Source organism: Alosa pseudoharengus, unplaced genomic scaffold (genome assembly GCF_046254945.1).
Source record: "Alosa pseudoharengus isolate Yale_2024_CS ecotype anadromous, Long Island Sound unplaced genomic scaffold, YU_APseudo_1.1 YU_APseudo_1.1_scf_7, whole genome shotgun sequence".
Lineage (NCBI taxonomy): Eukaryota > Metazoa > Chordata > Actinopteri > Clupeiformes > Clupeidae > Alosa > Alosa pseudoharengus.
The window spans coordinates 17,445,171-17,467,291 of record NW_027468859.1 but is presented as its reverse complement, the minus strand read 5'-3'; the positions used below and the strand labels follow the sequence as shown (position 1 = coordinate 17,467,291).

Below are 22,121 nucleotides of genomic sequence, written 5' to 3'. Positions count from 1 at the left end.
ACCAAAAAAGGATAGCATTTAGATTTTTCCTGACTATTCCCGAGCAGTGATTATCTCAATAAGTGCATTTATTCTGTTGGCACTTCCTTGGTGTTGCCATGGACACATTCAGTGAGTATGTTGTGGCTTTAGTGAAACTGGCAGTTCTCTGTCCATCATCAGATAGCAAACCTAGCAATTAGCTTTCCATCCTTTCATGACACTGATCTCTCTAACCACTGTCACAGCTGGGAGAAGGAAAGCCTGGTCTCAGACTCAGGTGGCAGACCTATTTCATTTTGAGTAGTGGGGTAGTCGATAAATAGAGACAGGTTTATCAGTCACTGATAAGGCTATCTTGATCTTATCAATTATTTTCTCAGTGGTTTTGGCTTTGGTAATGAGTAATGTTGTCACATGGATGAACGCTGATGAAAAGATAAAAGACAGCATAAGCTACCGAGAGAAACTCCAGACGTTTCTGTTACACCACTACATCTTCTGGCTTGAGGCATATACTGGGGTTTATTTTCTCTGATTTCAAGACCAGCATAGTTGTCACAAGACATGCCATATATGATGCTGAAGGGTACTGTGTAGCCTACTTTTACACAGGGGATAAGCCAGTACTACAATGTGAGCAGTCAGGTGACTGCAGAAACTGCCCCTATAAAAGTAATAGTGATTAAAAAAAAAAAAATCTGGATCCTGATACAGGTCAAGATGGATCATCATGCAGGAGGATTGTAATATGACTCTCTACTTGATATGAAGTAAATTGGACTATTACTTTTGAAGTCATGTAAATGGACACACACATACGAACACATTCAACTGCATGTGACCAAATGGCTATACTTCCACACCCTTTCATCAGTCTGAATAAAAACTGCTATCTACCTTTAACCAGAGGTGATTGTTTTGTTGCTGTTCCATGTTGCACACAATCCATACAGATGTATAGAAATGCAAGTGGTGTGGAAATAGTCCTAATTAACCAACAAAATGGAAAAAGCCTTTGTGACACAAAGGCATTGGGGGAAAAACCCAGTGGTTCCTGATTTGCATTAGGTCGATGGAAACCAGCTTGGCTGTTGCAATGTAGTTCATTTGTTCAGTTCAGTGTAAAATTAATCTTTGCCTCAATCCGTGCAGTCACACAGCATGATATTTGAATTCTATGGGGTGTATGAAAGGACTGTCTTTAGAGAGTGTATGTAACCTACATGCACCATGACAGAATCTATATTCCAGGGGATGACGGGCAGTAGGATATTAAATATGAATGCACAAAGACCTTGTGGCAGGGGTTGTTCTGTATGCAGTCGTCACAAACTAAATACAGACAAATGCATGAATATTTATGTTTAGACCGGTTACACGCTTTTCTTGGCCCATGAATGGGTACAAACCAGAGAGAGAGCTGGTAAATGATTTAAATATTTACATGGTCTCTCTCCTTGGATGACCTGTTTTTCAGGGAAACATGATGGTTGTTTTAATTGTAATTCCTGATGATCAGATTCTCCAAATCCAGTGATATTATTTAAAACAACCTTTAAGGGTTGAGCATGGACCTAAAGTGTGAGTGTCCTAAAGTGAAATTGTGTCAATAGAGACAGACGTTCTACTTCTGTGGCAGATACCCGTGCTGCACTCCTTGGTTATAGATTCAATTTACAGGGAACACCGATGGAAAATACAGCAGGCATGTACAATACAGTTTAACTGTACTGCAGGTCCTGTCGGATAAAAGTCTGCTTAATGCAATCAAATGAATCCTCAACCATGATGAGATAAAGGCTTAAAGGATTTTAGGGAAGCAGATACCTGATGGCCACTGGTCTTAGTCTACTCTTGCAATGAGTACATGTGTCTTTCACAGGGCAAAGGACGCACAGGTGAGGTGGCGTCAGCTGATCTACAGCACGAAGACCATAAAACCTCTCTATGGACCCCTAACTTATAATAACCCAGAGTCTGAAGAATCAAAGGTCTTCCTCTTGGAATTTATTGGCTCATTGACTATCAACTTCCTTGTCCGCCCATTGATTACCAGAGGGAATTTCTCACCATTTGCATCAGGAAACAATTCACATTGCAATTTAATGTTTGAGGTGCACTCCATTATACATTTCATACTCTTTTGTCGATGTGCCTCCTCTCGCATATAAATTGTGTTTTATAAAACGCTGTCCAGGTGGAGGGATATTGAGCTTACAGCAGCACTTCCCTTTGGTTTTGTGCAGTCTCAGTTCCTCCAGGGCCCACTCTCCCATCTGTCCATCAACAAGCATGATCCCGCCCTGGCACTCTGTCAGCCCATAAACAGTGCCACCTCAAAAGGGCCATTAACACAAGCGAATTAGCATTCACTAGCGTTCAACAAGTTCTCAGCATTCATAATAAGACCATATTAACATGAGTATAGAAGTGTTGTTTGCCGAAGAAAGAGAGAGGACAGACGTGGACTTCAGAGTGTTGCGAAATCTCGAGTGGCTCGAGAACGCAAGTGACTCAAACTACTTGGAGAATCTCGGCCGCCGCCTCCCACGTGTTCTTCTCCTCGCACTGCACTGGTCGTCTCTGGTAGGCGTATCCGGCTGCCCTGCCAACCGGACCAAATGTAAAAACTCTTCTGTGCCACTCAACAGTGCTATATAAAGATGTTGGTGAAATTGGGACAGCTCTAGAAATGCCTTGGTATGTGTGGCTATGAGACTGTAGGTCAGTATGTGAGATCTGAACTTTACTGTTTTATGTTTGGGTTTATAGCTCTTAGCAGACACTCTTGTCCAAGAGTTACAATGACTTCAATAAACATCACATTGACATTAAAATTAACATTAAAAGTCCTTGTTACTTACATAAAAATATACAAATAAAAGTAATAGACAAAATATAGTTTTATGGTTAATATACTTGCACGCTGAATGTCATCATCTCACATCATTATAAGGAGCTCATCCTCTTGCTAAATGGGGACATTCCTATCATTATTAGAATAACCCTGCAGCATATTGTATGTCCCCAAGTGCACAAGTATACTACATTCATATAAATGAGGGAAGGATAGATTGTCTGGTTGGTGTGGAAGGTGAAGATGATACTTTTTGAACAAACATTCTCAACTACATCAGTGGGAAAACATGTAACAGCCTGTAAAGTGAAGGTGAAAAGACTATTGTATAATGGACGAACATGCCCATATTTAGTCTGTTGTACAGTAGTGCTTCCTGTGTGTACAGTTGTACTTCCGTGTTTCTCATATGGTCAGAGACTTTCTAATGAGGAGACAGTACTCAAAAAGTAAAGGTTAGTTCATAACGACAATATGGCAGTTGTCCACACATATCCCGCCCCTTCCGTGGCCAAAAGTTGACATGTGAATACATGATACGGGGGGTACCTTCTTCCTCAGACGCCCAGCTTCAGAGCATTGCATGCCACTTTGTTTGCTCGCCTGCACTCTCTCTCTCTCTCTCCACTTTCTCTATCCCTCACTTTCTTGCTTTCCCTTCTTCCACCCCAGCAGATGGTGCCCTCTCAGGGTTGGATCTGTTCTTTGAGGGTCAGAACAAAAATAGAGAGAAGAGGGGAGGAGAGGGGAGGGGGGTAAAAAAGAAAGAGATTTCAGGGGGGATATTGCGGAGGTGATGCAAAGATGTGGATTTGGGCAGTCGTGTGCAAAACGGCTCTAGGGAATGGCCACAGTAGTCGTCATCCCTTTTGTGTGGAGATCTCTATAAAAAGCAACACTTGGAAGAGCTCACTTCAAAAACCTTTTGAAGGAGAATGCTTCCATGCATTTGTTTTCTCAAATACTTGTTTTAGAGCCGTCTAAGGGGAGACCTGGACATGGCAGCACTTGACAGAAAATGCCACATTCCCTTTTGAAGGTAGACTGTTTAATGCATCTTTTCATAACAAATGAGAAATATGAATCAGCCAGTCACTTTAAAGTAACATTGTTATTTGTTGTACAAATTGAATCTAAGGCATGTGCAGCATCTTAGTAATGCAAACATTTGGCTGAACATCATCTAAAGTTGATCTGGGACTGGGGGAGCTCAATACCAGTGTATTTTGATTTCCATCACAGTCATTACACCCCTCATGGAAGAAAATGGACGGGAATAGGAAAGAAAAATCACATCCTGCTTTTATTGAGTCGGACTGTTCACCATGGCTGAACATATTAAATGACACTCGACATCTGGCAGAGCTAAAGTAAAAAAAAAAAAAAAAAAAAAAATCACTTCATCACATCTGACTCGCCGTGTATGACAGCAAACAAATGAGTATGAAATGGGAAAATAAAGCATGTGTTCTGTTCTTTTTAAGGTTTTGGTGAAAGGTTCAGCTGTAATACTAACAGCCGATGAAAAGTAAAAAGCATTGAAACCATGTCTCTGAGTGCAAGGTTATGACGCAACATCCATGTTCTAATTGAATAGTTAAGGCCACTTGAAGTGGTAGCTAAGGTCTCTCTTTGACCCTAATGAAATGCAAAAATAACTTTTAAACTTCAACTTATGTGTTTGTGCTTTTTGCATGTAAGAACAGGTTTTAAAGACTTTTAAGAGAATTTAAAATGAGATAATGCGAAAATAATTTACAGATAATGTAAAATATGGGAATCGTCCAGACCTGTCAGATGTATTCACCTTAGTCACTGGCTTAAGACAGTGAGCTCTCTGTGTGTGCGTGTGTGTGTGTGTCATTATGCATGTAGGTGTGTGTGTGCGCCTTAGCTTTTCATACACATCACATTAACAGTGCATTTTTTGTCAATTATTACAGCTGCAACAGCAATACTTCATTGGCTATGGATAGGCCATTTTCCTTCGCGGTGTGTTGTCCTGAACACTGTCCATCTAGGGTCAATGAGAGGTCAAGGCGGTGCATGTGTCCTGTGCTCTCCATGGAGCTCCTGGATGATCTGAGCTCGCACCGACGGCTGGGTCAGGAGAGTCCGAATGCTCCCCAGTCTCTGCCGGACCGATTTTCTCTGACAGTCTAGGGCCTTTCTGATGGAGCTCTCATCACACTCACACCCTGTTCCAAACATCAACAATGAGACAACACAACCAAAAAACGAAACAAAAACAAGAACCAAAAACCAGACGTAATAAAAACACTGGCTGGCCTTTTGAACTCAAAACATGATGGTTGCCAATCCTTTTAACCCTTTCCATTCTGCCCCACACTCCCTGCCTACAGCCCCTGTGGAGTTTTAAAGCATCCTCACCCCCCATATGGACATTGCTAGGATTAAAACGCCACTGTTTTTCAAGTTTCAGCAAACACATAGCACTGACTGCACAATGTGTAAACATCGTTCACAGCATGTTTTTCAACTGCATAGTCCATGATCATAATAATAATAATAATAATAATAATAATAATTATAATGGTAGAATTTCATACAAACTCTAAAAACACATTTCATTGGTCTTAGTTTCAGACAAGGTTTTCGGAGAAGCTGGCTTTTGTTTTTTGTTTTGTTTTGTTCTGTAGTGATATTTTAAGGTTTAGTCGAGATGTGTGATTGTCTTTGCACCGATCAGCTGATGTCAGCCCGAGACTGGCCTGCCTGTTTTGCGGTTCTCCAGACAACTGACCGCAAAAGAGATGCAGGTGTAGTGTGTGCCTGACCATAACTGTCCATCTTCACCACCAAGTGTTTGAGCACCCAGGGTTTGTGTGGGTGTTCGACAGTTCGATTCTAGTGGTAACCTCTGCACAAAAGGTCAAAGTCTTTCACTTAGGGACCCAAGATACTTACAAACAAATACACACACTCACACATACATACTGTCAAGGACAGAAGAGAAAAGGTCACTCTAAATGAAAATGGAAATAGTCAAGAAAAAAAACAAAAATAATCATTTGTGTACACATGGAGAGTGTAAAATGGTGATGTGAGAGTCAAGACAGTAGAATACGGTGGGTTGTGCTGAGCTGCTTGGCAGGGATCATAATTAAGAAAGAAAAATAATACAATGGGAAACAAAAGAAAAAAGAAAAAAAGCTGCACAAGCTTCCAATCTTCTCAAATCCTCACCGCTGCATATCCAGGATGAATACTGCGCAACACTCCAAAAAAAAAAAAAAAGCCTTCAATTCTCAAGGGAGCTCTTCCACTTCTTCTTCCTCATCTTTCGGCTCTTCGTGTAGTCTCTGCTGCCCAAGCTGTGGGCACCTCTGGCTGGTGCCCTGCCTTGGGGTGGGGGTGTGGGGTGAGGGAAGTAGCAGAGTCTGGGCCCCTCAGTGGGCTGTGCTGGGGGCTGGGGGGGGCGGAGGTCAGGGGTTTGTCGGCTGGGCAGTCATTTGCTGGCGTTAGAGTTGAGGGTGTTCGCTGGAAGCTGGGTTGCCGTGGGCGACGGTGTGGGTGTGGGGCCCTCGCCTTTGGTCTGGGCGGCGCCGTTGCTCTGCTGCGTCTCCTCCATGTACTGCTGCACGGCCCGTAACACCGCGTCGTCCACCAGACGCTTGCTCAGGCTCACCAGTTCCTCATCGTCTGGCTCCGGATGCTTCTTTCCACCTGAAGACGCACACGGATGCGCAACCGCAACCCCGTGCGCGCACACACACACACACACACACACACACACACACACACACACACACACACACACACACACACACACACACACACACACACACACACACACACACACACACACACACACACACACACACACACACACACACACACACACACACACACACACACACACACAAACACACACAAAACACACCAGAAGGGAAGGGAAGGGATGTGTCATTCCCACTGTCGAAAAAAACATGCAACCAACCTACTGAAAACTAACCACGTGAACTTAGGCTCAGCTGAGCAGATCCCAGTAAACCCTCTGCAAAGATTGAGCTTTGTGATATAATATACATTTGTGAGTTTGGTGAAATTATTACTGCTTACTACTCTAACAGTAATAAATATTGTGCTCTACATGGCATCAAGCTACTTGCACTATCCAGAAAGAGTAAAAAATATGGCGGTTTAATTATTAATTTATCAAACTGACATGGTATTTAACTGGCATTAGCCTTGATAAGGGGGAAGTGGCACTCATTGTTGCATAATGAGACAAGGCTAGTGCTATTTCTGCTGATAGGGTGTCAGCTAGGTGTCCTTGTTTGTCAGCTACACAACAGTGGGTTCAGTGGAGGTGGGGGATCAAAGAGAAGGAGTGCCATGTTCTAGGAGTGGGTGGGTGGGTGGATGGATGGGTGGGTGGGGGGGCCTCGTAGCCTACAAGAAAGAGACACGTACTTGTCCGTGAGGCTCGGTGAGCTCTTTGAGTAAGATCTGCAAGACAAACAATATCCATTTAGCAAACCATTGTACTACTTTCAAAAAAACTTGTCATTTATTACCAGCAATTTGTTCATCTCATGTCGTCGTTTTTCTCAGATTCACCATTATTCCCCCACTCAACAATGCAATCGGATTAGATGCTGCTGAAGAGACGGCCAGAATCACAGCTTATAGCTCATTCTTGATTCGAGTCCTCACCCAGCATGCCATTATCAGATTGCTTATGATTGGTTACAGACACTTGGATGTCACTTGAAGCCAGATGGTTCTGGAGCATTTCTGCAGGATGAGTCGGTTCTGATTGGTATTACCATCATTCAGGTCTGCTGCAATAGGCTTTCAGATTCATGAGTTCAGCTGTGCTTTAGCAGTTGGGCTATTTTGCAGTTAAACTACCATTCAAATCTAACTTAAAATCAGTGAATAATCATTATTACTGAGATCTATGACTAAACATTACCAAAAGCTGGAGTTGTGATACATGACAACAATTTAATTAACATTTTTAATTTCTTGAGTCTAGTAAAATGAAGACCCCCCCCTCTTAAATTTCCCAGCTTTCTGTCTGGCAACGCATCATTTATGAGCAGAACTAACTGCCGGTGGAGAATGACAACAACAACAACCAAAAAGCTGTCTGTTTATCGGCCTGATCAGGGGTCTCAAATCACTTAATGACATACAGCAGGCTGTCTTCCTCAAGGGCCCGAGGGCATTCATAACTGGTGCAAACTTGCAAACTTGCCCCTGTATTCAGCTATAGGCAACAGATGAGAAAGTTCATTCAAGATATTTTAAAAACCTTCTAAAGTGAAAATCCTTATATTACACCTATCTTCATATGCTAACTAATTCTAAGTAGTGCGTGTCACTTCTGACACAATTTAACCTGTCTAACTAATGCCTGTCACTTCTGACACACTTCTGATACACTTCTGTCTTTTAAATGGAAAGCATGAGAATACAATTATTTCCTCTATCTTTGGCTGAAAATGCCAAAAGGTGATATAAAGCAACTCACTTGCAAAATTAACATTCAACAATAAAGTAATAACAATGGCTATATTTCCCTGGATAAACAAAGCGCTCTAGCACCAGCTGCGGGCTGCAATGTCACCATCTGAGACAATCACCAAAAGCCAATAAAACAAGCAAAAGCGAATTCATGAAATACTGTGTAAGCGATCAGAAATAGGCCAACTGAGAACCAAGTGAGTGAGAATTTGAGTCGTGTTGCTTATTTAGAGAAGGCCAGGCATTAGTGAGCACTTATGCTTCTTGTCACATAGGCTGTGTCCGAAACGGGAAAAAATGCTGCCTTTTAAGATATCTAACAGGGGAGCGAGGCATCTAGGCATGTCCCAATCAAATATTTTTGTGAAATGCTGCCTTCTGACATACCTTCGTTTTGCTGAATTTTAAAGGCAGCGTAGATGTATCCTTCATGCTGCCTTCAACGTCAAAAATTCTGTGAGCAGCTATTGCTGAAGTTGAACGTTACGTTATTCTGCTTTCTGGTATCCTGACAACGGTGTTCTGTGTTGCTATCTTGCTAGGCTGTCCGAAACAAAGTTTGTAGCTGGTACCTTGATGCCTTCTACGGCAAGTGACTCGTTAGAGAGCAGCCTTACGTTTCGGAGAGACCCATACGCTCATCCTCACAGTGTCAGGAGTTGAACTTTTCTTACTTTCAAGACTTTCACTCAAGTTTTATCATTATAATGCAAAGCTGCGTATTCAATGTTTGACAGCATCTCGGAGATAATTCTGTCAGATAAATTTTGCACTAGCCCCAGATGACCAGAAATTCTGTGTGAACCCCCTCTAATTAGGACACACCTCTCCGTTGAATGATAATTAGCCTTCAAATTATCCATCCACTTCAAGAGTATTTTTGCATATTTTCAAGCACTAATTATCCAACCTGTCCATAACATTAGATTGCATTTTTTCCCCACAGTTTCCTTTTAATAATGAATTTAGTGCTCCAGTGTTTATAATTGTTCACTCATCATGATTGCACAAGTGTGAATGACAAGAAATGAAGACGCACAGAGCCATCAAGCTCATTCAAGTGTTGACGTGCTTGATCACCACCAGGATACAACGAGCAGAGAGAGCCCACCAGTCCTGATGGTCTCCAATCCCACCTCAGCGTTTTCCACTCACACCTCCAGTCTGCTCCATTAGTGCATGGGAGCAGGACCTACATTGTGACTTGCATTCATCCGAGACCGAGAGTGCCAAGGACTTCTCCCATCTGAAGCTTTCGGCAACATAAAAAAGCTTCTCGGTCGTTAGCTGGAGGGGGAGGTCATGGTGCATTTTGCCACTATTCAAAGCCAACGTCGGTGGAAGCTACCAGCGTGAAGAGTGCACTTTGTTCTCTCCGCTATTGTGCAGCTCAGCAGGTAACACAATTTGTCCCAAATGTGTCATTTCAAAGCCAGTTCAGATATTTTGTGTCTGAAATGCTTTGTGCCACATGTTGAGGGATGGCCTGATCTATGGGATGGTGATTTTTGGTTGCCGAGACGGCTTTGATTTCCCTGTTGAGTAAAACTTAGACAGTTCATGCTTCCAGTTAAAAGGCTCTGACTCGACCAGATTTCAAAAGCAGGGACAATGCATCTCCCCAATGTTGGCAGTTATATTAGTCATGTGTTCGTCTACAACATTTAGTGTGCTGCCTTGTCTGTTCTGAGAAGACCATAGAGCACACAGTGCTCCCAATGCAGCTATGCCAGGAGCGGAAACTTTGCACACGGCCTCCTCACCCCCCCCGGCTAATAACAGCCAGGGCTTCTGAGTCACCAATCAGCCGGGCTAATTCACTTACGAGCGCAGCACAGAGTCTTAACGAGCCAGCCGACCGGGAAGTCCTGAATCGGGGCACCGTGGGAGCAGTGGCATTTCCTGAGGAAGCGCAGCGGCGGCGGTGGTGTCCCATCCCAGGGACGCGCCTTTCCTCAGCGCCCCTCATCCCCAGTGCTGGGGTCAGACGAGGAAAATGGGGCAGCGGAAAGGGTGGGGGGTATTATGGGATGCAGGCGGAGCTGCGCGTGGCTGCTGCGGCGCTCACAGCGCTACACTACGCTGCACCGCACCCACAACGAGGCTGCACGCTCAGACCTCAGCTGTCTTACGCACGTTACATTAGGCTGCACGCACAACACGGGGAGCGCACACACAGGAGCGATGGTCGCTCGAGGGAACGGAACTGTATATAAATAGTGGGTCAGGGAGGAGCTCGTGGGCTGGCAGCATAGAGATGCTATATGCCGCCTTCGCATACTGATGTTTTCAGGGCGACTACTGCAGGGATGGAATCCACTCGGCTTGGTATGCTATGCAGACTGCTGCATACCGCTGCACACAAATGTTAAGAAAGTCTTTTCAAAGCCGCATCCAACCCTGCACAAAATCAGTGCTTGCATGTGTTGCGTTAGGGTCAAATTCAAGACCGGCAAGATGGACTTTCCGCTGCTATGAAATCAGTCCTTGAAATAACTGTGACACTGTGACCACAACTCCACGAGCTGCAGCGAATCGAGAAGTTACAATGGCAGTGCTTTCAGTGGCAATCCATCCTCAGTATTCCGCCATGTAAAACAGAACAACCGCAAATTTAAGCCTTGACGTAACCTCCCCTGTCTATCAAGCAGCCAAGTGGTGCTTCAGATTGGTCACTGCCACTGGAGAGAGAGTCCACTTAAAATCCATATGTAAACAACAGAAAACAAACAAAGGAGTGTTTGACCAGCAGCTCCTTAACAACAATCACCACAACCTCCTACTCCCACACCGTCCAATCTCTGACCACATGAGAGGGGAAAGAGAGAGTATGTAAAAGAGAGAGAGAGAGACAGTGTGTGTGTGAGAGAGTGAGAGTGAGTGTGAGAATGTGTGTGTGTGTGTGTGTGTGTGTCTGTTTGTTTGTGTGTGAGAGAGAAAGTGTGTGTGTGTGTGTAAGAAAGAGAGAGAGAGAGAGAGAGAGGGAAAGAGAGACAGTGTGAGAGTGGGAGTGGGAGTGAGATTGAGTGTGAGAATGTGTGTGTGTGTGTGTGTGTGTGTGTGTGTGTGTGTGTGTGTGAGTGAGAAAGTGACAGTGCGGTGAGTGTAGCCAGTTGCTGGTGTGGTAGATTCTTGAGTATTCCAAGGCTGCCAGTGCATTCCACCTCTCCCTGCCATCGCCACGGGGAGCTATCAGTGGCCCAACAACACTGCTCCTGCACCAACAACACACTGCCCCCCTTCTCACCACAGCGGCACGCTCAGGCACACACCTACTCACACACCTACACACACACACCTACACACACACACACACTTTGCGCACACACACAAATGCACTTGGAGGGTGCCATCACCTGACTAACTAAGTATCTGATCTAAGTGACAAGTGAGATCCCAATACGCGCCCTTCCTCTATATCTCCCTACCCCCTCCTGTTCTCACAGTTCTCCTGCTCTACCTCTACCTTCATCACCACCACGTCTCTTTCTCTTTCCCACACACTGGACAGAAGTAGGGCAATGTGTGTGTGTGCGTGTGTGTGAGTGCGTCAGTAAGTGCATGTGTTGTAGTGCGTCTGGTGTGCGTGTGTGTGTGTCTGTGCGTGTGAGTATCTGTCAGTGCCTGCAGTCAGTCAGTCTCTCTCTCTCTCTCTCTCTCTCTCTCTCTCTCTCTTTTTTTTCTTTCTCTCCCCCTTTCTCGCTCCTGGGTTTACGCCGGGCTAAAGCAGCGTGCACAATGCTCTCCTCACATCACATGGATGCGAGCAGCAATCCCTGAGCCTAGCAACAGAAGCGCGAGGGCTGCCGCCGCCACCGCCGCTCACCGAGTGGTCACGTCCAACGTCCAGCACAGGGAGAAGGGACCTCTCCAAACACAACACAAGCTCTCTGTGTGTCAAAGAAAGTCAATGAGCAGGGGGATGGCAGCTCCCAATGAATGTAGCCTCACTGCATTGCCTATTGTGTGTGATTGAGAGCGCATAGAGAAAGGGGGGGGGGAAGGAGAGAGAGAGGGAGAGAGAGAGAAATAGAGTAAGTGACAAAAAGAAAGAGAAAGGGAGTGAATGAGACACACACACACACAGAGACAGACAGACAGGGGCTTCTCCGGAACCCTGGCACTTTGACAAAGACCAACTCGGCACGTCGGAACACAATGGTGACAGAGTCCAAGCCTTGAGTCACGCACGAGTCTCAAGCTTCACGTGTCTGCTATTTTACAGCTGCTTATAAAAAAGAATACACACACCCTTGCTCCCTTGGTCTCTCTCTCTCTCACACTCACACACAAATAATCGCACACACTGTAAAGCCCAACCCTTAAGAGATAAGAGCAGATTTCTGAACCTCTCCTTCACACGCCTGATGAAATACACCCTCGTCTCCGTTGCCACAAAGCAGCATTAAGACACAACAGCAATCCCCTGCTGTAAGCCAATCGTGTTAAGAGGCAAGTGGGGATTTGGTGAATGTGGGACAGAGTCCCGGTAAGCCCCGACCACCCGGCGCAAGCAGGAGAAGCAACAGCAGCAGCAACAGCAGCAGCAACAGCGGCGGACTTACTCAGCTTCTCCTCGGCGCGGGAGAAGGGAAAGCAGCACAACTGCCCCATGGTCACTCTTTCCTCTCCTCTCCTCTGCTGGCTTCTCTCTCTCTCTCTCTCTCTCTGTCTCTCTCTTTCTCTGAGTCAATCTCTTTCTTCACACTCCTTTCTCCCTGTTGTTGTTCTCCCTCCTCCTCGTGTGTGCCTCCCCCTCTCTCGTGCGGTGTCCTCCTGGATTTGTATGTCCAGCAGAGTGGAGTGGCGCCTCGCTCCGCGCAGCCCTTTCAGCCAGACAGCCGGCGATGGAGCGAACGAGGAAGCGAGGGAGTGAGTGGGTCTCGCTCGGTCTGCTCAGCGAGCGTGTGTGTGTGTGTCAGTGGAGAGGACGAAAAGGGGGGGGCTTAAGCTCCACCCCCCCCCCCCCCCCCCCTCGCTCACTGCCTTGAATAATTGCTGTGGAATGGCGGGCAGATGACAGCCGCTGTGTGTGTGTGTGTGTGTGTGTGTGTGTGTGTGTACACATCTCTCTGACTGTCTGTGCACTTATTGCTCCATGACTACCCAACCAATGCTCTGTCAGCTGTGCTTTGCTCGTGCAGCTGATTTTTTTCACACTCTTGTATTTTCCTACCACAATAGATTTCCCCCTAATACATTTCCCATGCGCCGACATGGGCAATTTCCTAGGTGATTGGTAGGGGGGAAAGTAAAACGCTGGCCATAAAAGCCTGGGGTATTCCCTGAGTGTGCACACACACACACACACACACACACACACACACACACACCGTAGCGTGGTCCCCAGGCACTAAGCATTCAACTCCATGCACGTTGTGGGCTCTGAATGCTCTCCCTGGAGACTAGGGTGTCGGACTGAATAGAATGCAATCTTGATGATGATGGTTTTATTCAGCCACTTTGATGCCGAAGAGGGAGATGAATTTGTATTTGTATGGGGTCTACACAGCAGAAGAGTTTTTCCCCATGATGGTTATGAAAGTGTAATTACAAGCGCTTTGACGTGATTACTCCTCATCAAACTTCCCTCGCACATAAAGATAAAAAAAAAAACATCCCTGCAATTATCATTTTAGACCCGGCAATGAAAACCCTGACTGCAGTGAAATCAATTCGAACACAGCCTGTCAGAGCAGAGCAGAGCTGAGGTGACCATTTAACCAGTTTACTTACAGACAACCACATGGACGGAGGGCCTCTGCGGTCACTGACTCTCTCATGGACAAACAACACAAGAGTAAGAAAAAAAGCAGTATGGTGCTATGGAATCCTGCAGCCCAACGAATATGGCAGATATACACAACATCTGGATAAACACAACATCTAAATATATACAACATCTGTCGAGGAGGGCGCCTCTACAGACCCTGGTGCATTAGGAATAATCAAAAGCGATTGTCCTTCATGTTTTCCCAGTCCATTATGCGCATTAAAAGGGAACGAGAGGTACTGCACATGCGGTCTCTTTAGGATTAAATGCATGTAGCAACGCTGTTTGCCAACGTGTGGGGTCATTTGTGGGCAGATTTTGATTTCCAGCATTTCTATGCGACTCCACTACTGGAAATCACATGGCGATAGGACCCAGTGGATTCAAAAGAACTTGGGTGAAAAAAAAACATCAGCTAATGAGATGAGATTGAGGGCCAGTGGTTAGCTAGGGGTTTGGGCGGTTGTTGTTGGTGCTGTAGTGTGTGCGTGTGTGTGTGTGTGTGAGTGTGTAGGGGAGCATCATGACGAAGAGCCACTGGAGCGAAAGAAGGAGAAGAGCCGCCAGCGTAAACACACAACGGTGCCCATGCAGCGTGCGACCCACACACACACACACACTCTCTCAGACACACACACACACACACACACACACACACACACATCTGACCCCTCTAACCTACTCCCTCGTATTAGAGGGTAGAGGTTAAAAAAGAAACAAAGAGAGCGGCTGGGAGATAAAACATTGAGACGGTGAAATATAGAAAGTGAAAGAATGACAAGTGAATGGAACAGAGAAGATCCATCCTGACAGATGGACAGATCCATACATGCATGCACAAAGCACACCGATATATACAGAGAAAGGGTAGAGAGGAGGAGAGACACAGAAGAGGCAGAATTATAGATCCAATAGAAATATAGACTCAAATGAATCCATAGCTAGCTCCACACGGCACATAAAGACATGGAAGACATGAACGGTGCTGGCAGATTTATGCAGACAGACAGATAGAGCGACACAGGGAGAGGGAGAGAAAGAAAGGCAGATTTATAGAGATAGAGAAAGAGATCCAAAATGGATCCACAGCTGCAGAGAGCTCAGAGAGAGATGGAGTCAGTACGCAGTCTTGGGTACCCATTAGATTTGCTGTTTTAGCAGGTTTATGATGACTATATGCATTTGTTTCTCATTCTATATATTAGACATTCTATATACTATACATCATATTAGAATCCATCCAAAAGACAGACAAAATATTAAAAAACCTAAAAATATATACTTCTGGTTCTGGCTCATAATGACCAATCTGACAAGCAGGAGGCTGCTGACGAAGCCGGTATTGGTATCAGAAGGGGGAAGGAGGAGATGACACCTTGCTGAAAAGCTACAGCTGAAAGTGCACACTGTTCCACAAAAAGTGGGACAGGCAAATGTTTCTAATCAAAGAACTTCAACGAGGCATACTGAGACCGTATTCCTACCCAGGCCTACAATGCAGAGGGCCTCTGTGACATCCAGTATGTTTCGGGTGGCCCCTCCTTATCACGCCATGCTGAGAGTCTACGGTCACAACAGGGTCATCTTTTTTTTAATACTGTGTACACATTTCATGTGTTTTGTGGTTATATTCTCATAAAGAGAGTGAGAAAAGAATAGGTACAGTGCTCATGGCACTGTTGAAGCACAACATGTTAAAGTGCCTAAAGGAGCTTGCACACTGCTCCAAAAAAAACCCCAACAAACTCCAGCAAACACCAACAGTTGGGCCAGTGTGGGCCGGCCATCTGTGTTTGTTGCCATTTGTTTGATGGAGTCGTTAAGAGTTTGACATGACAGTTGGTTTTATGAACATTCCAAAGACTACCAACGGACAATTTCCAACAGCTGCCAACTTTAGAATATTGGAGTTTGTTGGAGCAGTGTGCAAGCTCCTTAAGACTTTTGCCCAGCACTGTATGCAGACAGATAAAGTCACGGAGGGAGAGAGAGAGAGAGAGAGAGAGAGAGAGAGAAAGAGAGGAACAGAGAAAGAGACAGAGGTAAGTCACCAGGACCCACCCAGCTCCTCATGACTTGATCCCTGATGCTCTGCAAATGGCATTCAATTAGACTGTGATCTAATTTCCTGGGCTGGCTGGAGGGCTGCAAATGGTTTTATGGGGGGGAAGAACAAAACAAAAAACAGATATCTCCAGAGATGCGATTTGGAGATAATCAGAGGCTTCTTGGATTAGTGACAAAGCGACTGTGTGTGTGTTCGCCTTTTGGAGTGGGGAGAAACGGAAGAGTGCATGTTTCTTTTTACTCGTTTATCTACGAGATATGATACAAGACAAGGAAAGAGTAATGCACTAAGAGAACACAGCCACACGGTCACTATGGATGTGATCCGAGAGCACATCTGTGTTTCTCTCTCTGTGTGTATGTGCCCCCATCAGGCATGTGTCTGTTTCATCCCATGTGTGTGAACACGTGACCCGTGAAAGCCCTCTCTCTCTCTCTCTCTCAGCAGTGCCTCCCTCCAGCTGTGCCATGTTACTTTTTGAGAGACTACTGCTGTAGCCGCAGCTTGGTGCTGGCGGTTGCGTGTGAACCATTGAAAAGGTTTCACTGGCGTAAAAAAACGACGCCCCGCTGTCCCCAAACCACAGGGAGGCGTCTGGCAAGCCCACTGCAGGACACTGAGTCACTGCGGTGGAAGGTGTAACTGTTCAGTACACACAGGACAAGTCCACTGCTGGGGGACTGATCCTCTAACCTGCTTTGGACCACATGCAACAGCCAGACAGTAGCCAGGTTTATTAGGACCGGCACAGTGACATTGGTTGTGTTTACATGCTGGTTAAAGTGAGATAAAGGTTAATGCTTTGTAAAAAAAATTGCAGCTTTTATTGCTACGACTACGAGCTAAATGGCAGCTCTTTATTGTGTTTTATGTCCTTGAGATTGCTTGTTCCACTTTTGACAAGTTAATGATGTTCAGTGTGGTATGATCTCATAGATCTTGTAGTGTCAAGACTGGCTATCAATCATCACAATGCAGACAGAGAGCAGAGAGCAGAGAGAAGACAGAGAGAGAGAGAGAGAGAGAGAGAGAGAGAGAGAGAGAGAGAGAGAGAGAGAGAGAGAGAGAGAGAGAGAGAGAGAGAGAGAGAGAGAGAGAGAGAGAGAGAGAGAGAGAGAGAGAGAGAGAGAGAGAGAGAGAGAGAGAGAGAGAGAGAGAGAGAGAGAGAGAGAGAGAGAGAGAGAGAGAGAGAGAGAGAGAGAGAGAGAGAGAGAGAGAGAGAGAGAGAGAGATTGTGTGTGTGTTTGACATGGGAGTGGTCCCATTTCAGTGGTTGCACATCCAGATAATTAATAATACCTACAACAAACCCTTCAGATCAATACTACACAACATGAAATATCCGGAGGAAGGCAGGAAGGTTATTGAGGCGCTCCCAGGCACCAAGTCCAGACCAGAAATGAGTAACTGAGAGAAAGAGAGAAAGAAAGAAAGAAAGAGTCAAAGAAAGAAAGAAGAAATGAAAATAGACAGAGGCTGCACTCTAATAAAGCACTATTTTAGGGTTTCCTCCTGTCTGCAACTGCCAGGTTTTGATCTGGCCAGCGCGTCTCCAGTCGATCAATACTAATCAGCTGGCCTGGACGGAGCGGTGGAGTCGGATCAGGGGGAGGTCATTCGTGTCTGTCACGACTGGCTGGTGGGGAGAGCCCTGGTTAAATGCAGCCCAGTGAAGCCATGCTCAGATCAGGAGAAACCAAGCAGATGGTGCGCTCATCTTGGGGGCTTTGGCTGGATGGAACATATTGTGCAGGGGTGTTCCTAGTCAGAGCCAGAGCCAAAACACGAGTATTTGGAAAAATGATGGGGGAGGCTGGGTGTTGAGGGGTACTTTTGGTGGAGACGGAATCCACTCGGGAAGCCACTCATCCGCATGTGCACCTCTGGATTTTCCTACGTTAATTACAGTTGCCAACGATGACATTTCCACCAAGATAACAGTTGAAGTAGTGAAAGTCAAATCCTGTAGTGTAGTTCTGGACATTACAAATCACTCCACAGTGAAATCACTCAATTATCTGAAGCCTTCAGAGTGTGTGTGTGTGTGTGTGTGTGTGTGTGTGTGTGTGTGTGTGTGTGTGTGTGTGATCTTCTGGTGGTTGACCAACTGGGAAACCACATTCTTGTCATTTGAGTGTTCCTCGACAGAAGTGCGCTTTTAATATCTCCTGGCCCTGTTCAGTATGTAAAACCAAGGCAGCCATGGGAGAAATGGCATAGATCGACGTTCCCTGACCAGGCTCAGTGGAGACGATGGAAGATGACGTCTCTTAGGAATGTGTTTGGGAGCTCTCCGCATGCTGTTTTTTGACTTTTATTACCGCACTGGAGGGATATTGTACATGCCCCTTTAGTCGACAGCAATGCCAACTGCTGTGCAGTCCTGCAGCTGTCAAATCTTTCTCTCTCTCACACACACACACACACACACAGGGTGTGATTTACAGATGCTAGGCCCATATGGAAGGCTTTCCCCATTGCAGAGAGCTTGAGATGCAATTAGGCGAAGCTGTAAACACAAACAGCTGATATTCGCAGGCAAACAGTCGGAAATGAATTCCGTTAAGTTCTGGAAATGATGACCAAGGATTCCTGGGTTGAAAAACCCCCCCAGCACAAAATCATTTCATTGTGTGAGTGAGGAGATTTTTAGAAATTGAGGAAATTGTAGCTCACATGTTCTCAAAATCGAGTTGCTAAGATACAAGAAAATGGGGAAATGAATAAAAGCACAAAAAAACAGCCACCGATTTAAAAACCAGCAGAATGAGGTTAAATCCATTAAACCACCTCTCGAAAAGATCCATGAGCCTTTTTACATGGCCATGGTCACCCCCAAGGCACCACACACACAGACACACACACACACACACACACAGACACACACACGATTGTATCACAGGTGCCATGAGTGCCATGAGAGTCAAACCGGCAGGATGAACTTGGTCCAGTGCTCCAGCCCACACAGTCTGGGCTCGGTCCACAGGGAGTCTACGGCATGACTTCCACTGAAGGTCGACCCACTGCAGCTCGGCCTAGGCCGTAAATCTGGGTCACGTGGCAACGGTCGGCACGGAGATAAGCAGCCGTGGTGCCCAGGTTGTCTTCATCATCAACCCTCGCCTCTGCTCTGCTGATTACACCACAGCTATCTTTGTGCTCCTGTTCACTTCCTCAATTCCAGGGATGATGTACATGTCATGGGCGGGGATGAAATAATCACGAGCTATTGAACAGCAGTCTATCACAGTCCACCACGGGGAAATGAATCTTGACTTGATTATTCAGCTCGAGAGGCACCAAGCTTTTTTCTTAGCACTGAACCAGACATACAAGACGCCACACAGGCTTTCATTTCATTAGTCTGAATGAGGCCCCTCGGAATAAACAAATTGCACATGCGGAGTATACAAAACACTCATAACCACAAAATACTCGGATTTAAAAAACCTGCCTCCACAGATGAAGCAGAGATAAAAAAAAAAATGATCTTACAGAACAATCATGTCAGGACTCATTACAGCTTTTACTATCCCTGCCTTAGTTTGGAAAACACATTTTCTGAGAGAAAACCTTTGCTTTGGATACCAAAACCAAGGCAACAAAACCACAGGACAATTCAACAGACTTGTAGTTGGTGAGGACACACAAACAAAGAGTGTGTCTAGACTAGAGCTGGATAAATATGTATCTTGTGTGTGTGTGTTTGTGTTTTTTCCGTCAACCATGGGGTCAGAGCACTTCTCTACACGGGCGACTCCCAGGAGCACCGGCTACCATCCATCACCCACTGGCCGATGACCTTCACAGGAAAATGAGGTGAATTCTAAAAAAAACAGCTCTTCAGGGACTTCACAGCAGCACAGCAGCTCGTACATGTGGGGGAAAGAGGACCAGAGGGGCTCGCGGATGCGGCGCTCTGCCTGCCGAGCGGTAAGGGGCACTCGGCTCCTATCAAAGCCACAGTGTGACAGTACGAGTTTCAGAAGGCCCCGATGTGCCGGCTCAAAGGCTGACACTCGGCATTCAACACCGACTGTTTAGACAGGTGTGGTTATGCTCTGATTGAGCTCCAGCACCAACTGCTCCTCTGCTCTATGGGTTTCAGTCAGTGGGTGAGAGAGGGCAAGAGAGACTGAGAGAGAGAGAGAGAGAGAGAGAGAGAGAGAGAGAGAGAGAGAGAGAGAGAGAGAGAGAGAGAGAGAGAGAGAGAGAGAGAGATGGAATGGAGAGAGATGAAGACAGAGATAAGACAGAGTAGCAGAGAGACTTTGAAGGAGCTCGGAAGACTTCTGTGGGTTTGAGAACTTTGGGTGGGTGAGCTCGGATGGCTTCTGTGGGTTTGAGAACTTTGGGTGGGTGAGATTTCGGATGGCTTCTGTAGGTTTGAGAACTTTGGGTGGGTGAGCTCGGAAAGACTTCTGTGGGTTTGAGGACATGAGGTAGGAAAGCAGACAGCCGTTCTTTGTCTATTGACTTTGCATTGCGTGAGGGGGTGTCCTTGCCGGTTTTTTATTTCAAACAACAACAAAAAAAAGAAATGCTTTAAAGCTGTTGTGTGACATTATGCAGTAGCACCAAATTGAAGAAGCCAGCATGAAGTGTTTTTTAAAATCAATCAAATTTAGAAAATAAGCGTTTACGGATATTTATTACCTTGTTCCAGCTTTTAATGTGGCTTGCAAGATAATGCTTTATTTGTTTTCGCTGGCTAGCGAGGCCACCACACAGTCTGTTTATCTGCTAATTATCAGTGCTAATTCAAAAAGGCCATTTGTTTTTAGGTTCAACATATTCATAAAACTTTGTTGTAGCTCTCTATGTTGTTGGTTGGTGAATCACAGTGAACACTGAACTAAGTCTATAATTCACTTACAATGCAAAAGAGGGGGGTGAAAGATCTATTGGCAAGTCTCTTCAATTATAAAAAATATAACACACACACACACACACACACACACACAAAAACAACACACAATCTGTTTGCATGAACTTTGCCTGACCGAGAACAAAGCAAGAGCAGTCTGCTGCAAAATGGATTAAATTCTTTTTCTGGTCTCTTGCGAACAATCCTGCATATCCCTGACCTACTTCTGCCTCTCATACGCCAGAGTGGGAAAAGAGAGGTGTAGAGCGGGGTAGTGTGGGGGGGGTGTGGGGTAGTGGGGGGGATTGTCACCTCCTCACAACCTGACTGAGGCACCTCATCCAGCTTAGGAGTAACTTTTATCCATTTTATCCTCTCTGCTAGTCCACACACATAAGGCACTCCAATACTAGGAAACGCACAGGCAAACTACTTGCAAACAATTCAGCAGTCGAACAGTTAGGGGGAGAAGGAGAGTGCTTGGAGGGGCAATCTGGTGGAGGAGAGAGGATTACATCCAGACTGCTTACCCCCCCCCCCCCAATCCATCCATTCAGCTGTGATGATGAGCTGGGGCTGTGAGAAAAGATTGTGAAAAGTGAAAAGAGGATTTAAAAAAGGAACAGAAAATAACAATGGGGCTAGGGGTGGGGTTGTCGTGCCAAGAGCTTGTGGATCAATCCACTCAAACCACCGTCAAACAACTGCAATGAATGTCTCTCATTTTTGTTCTTGCACGCACACGCACACGAGCACGCACTGTGCTTTATAATAACAGTCATCAAACCTACTCCAAGAACACCAAGTCCACAACCCATTTTGGCTGGTCCCTTAAGCCGGAGCTGTTCTAATCATTGCACAGAACTCCACCGATACCATCGCCAGCGGTCACTTCAGCTGGAAGAGAAATCACTGGAGAGAATCACCATCGCCAGCTTCCCATCACTGTCCCATCTGGCCACTCTCTCTCTCTCCTTCTAAGGAGATCCTACACCACAGCGGTCCTGGGCACAAGCCTGATGCCGTCGCTCCGCTAGCGGTTCAACAGACAAGAGGATGGGAACGGACACTGTTGGAC

The 22,121-nt window shown here is 45.7% G+C and overlaps 1 protein-coding gene across 4 annotated transcripts in view; it reads right to left on the bottom strand.

Moving 5' to 3' along the window:
• Positions 1-265: 265 nt before the first annotated feature.
• akap7 (A-kinase anchoring protein 7) overlaps positions 266-22,121 on the bottom strand; it is a 36,994-nt gene continuing 15,138 nt past the window's right edge. For 2 of the 4 annotated variants that reach the window (XM_076272996.1, XM_076272999.1), the window contains exons 8-9: positions 7,277-7,312; positions 4,124-6,526 (exon numbers count right to left, since the gene is read on the bottom strand). In XM_076272996.1, coding sequence (XP_076129111.1) covers positions 6,309-6,526; positions 7,277-7,312 — 254 coding nt within the window. In that variant the 3' untranslated portion in view covers positions 4,124-6,308. Of the gene's footprint in view, positions 3,543-4,123; positions 6,527-7,276; positions 7,313-22,121 lie in introns of those variants that run through there. The other 2 variants (XM_076272998.1, XM_076272997.1) reach the window with 2 other exon arrangements.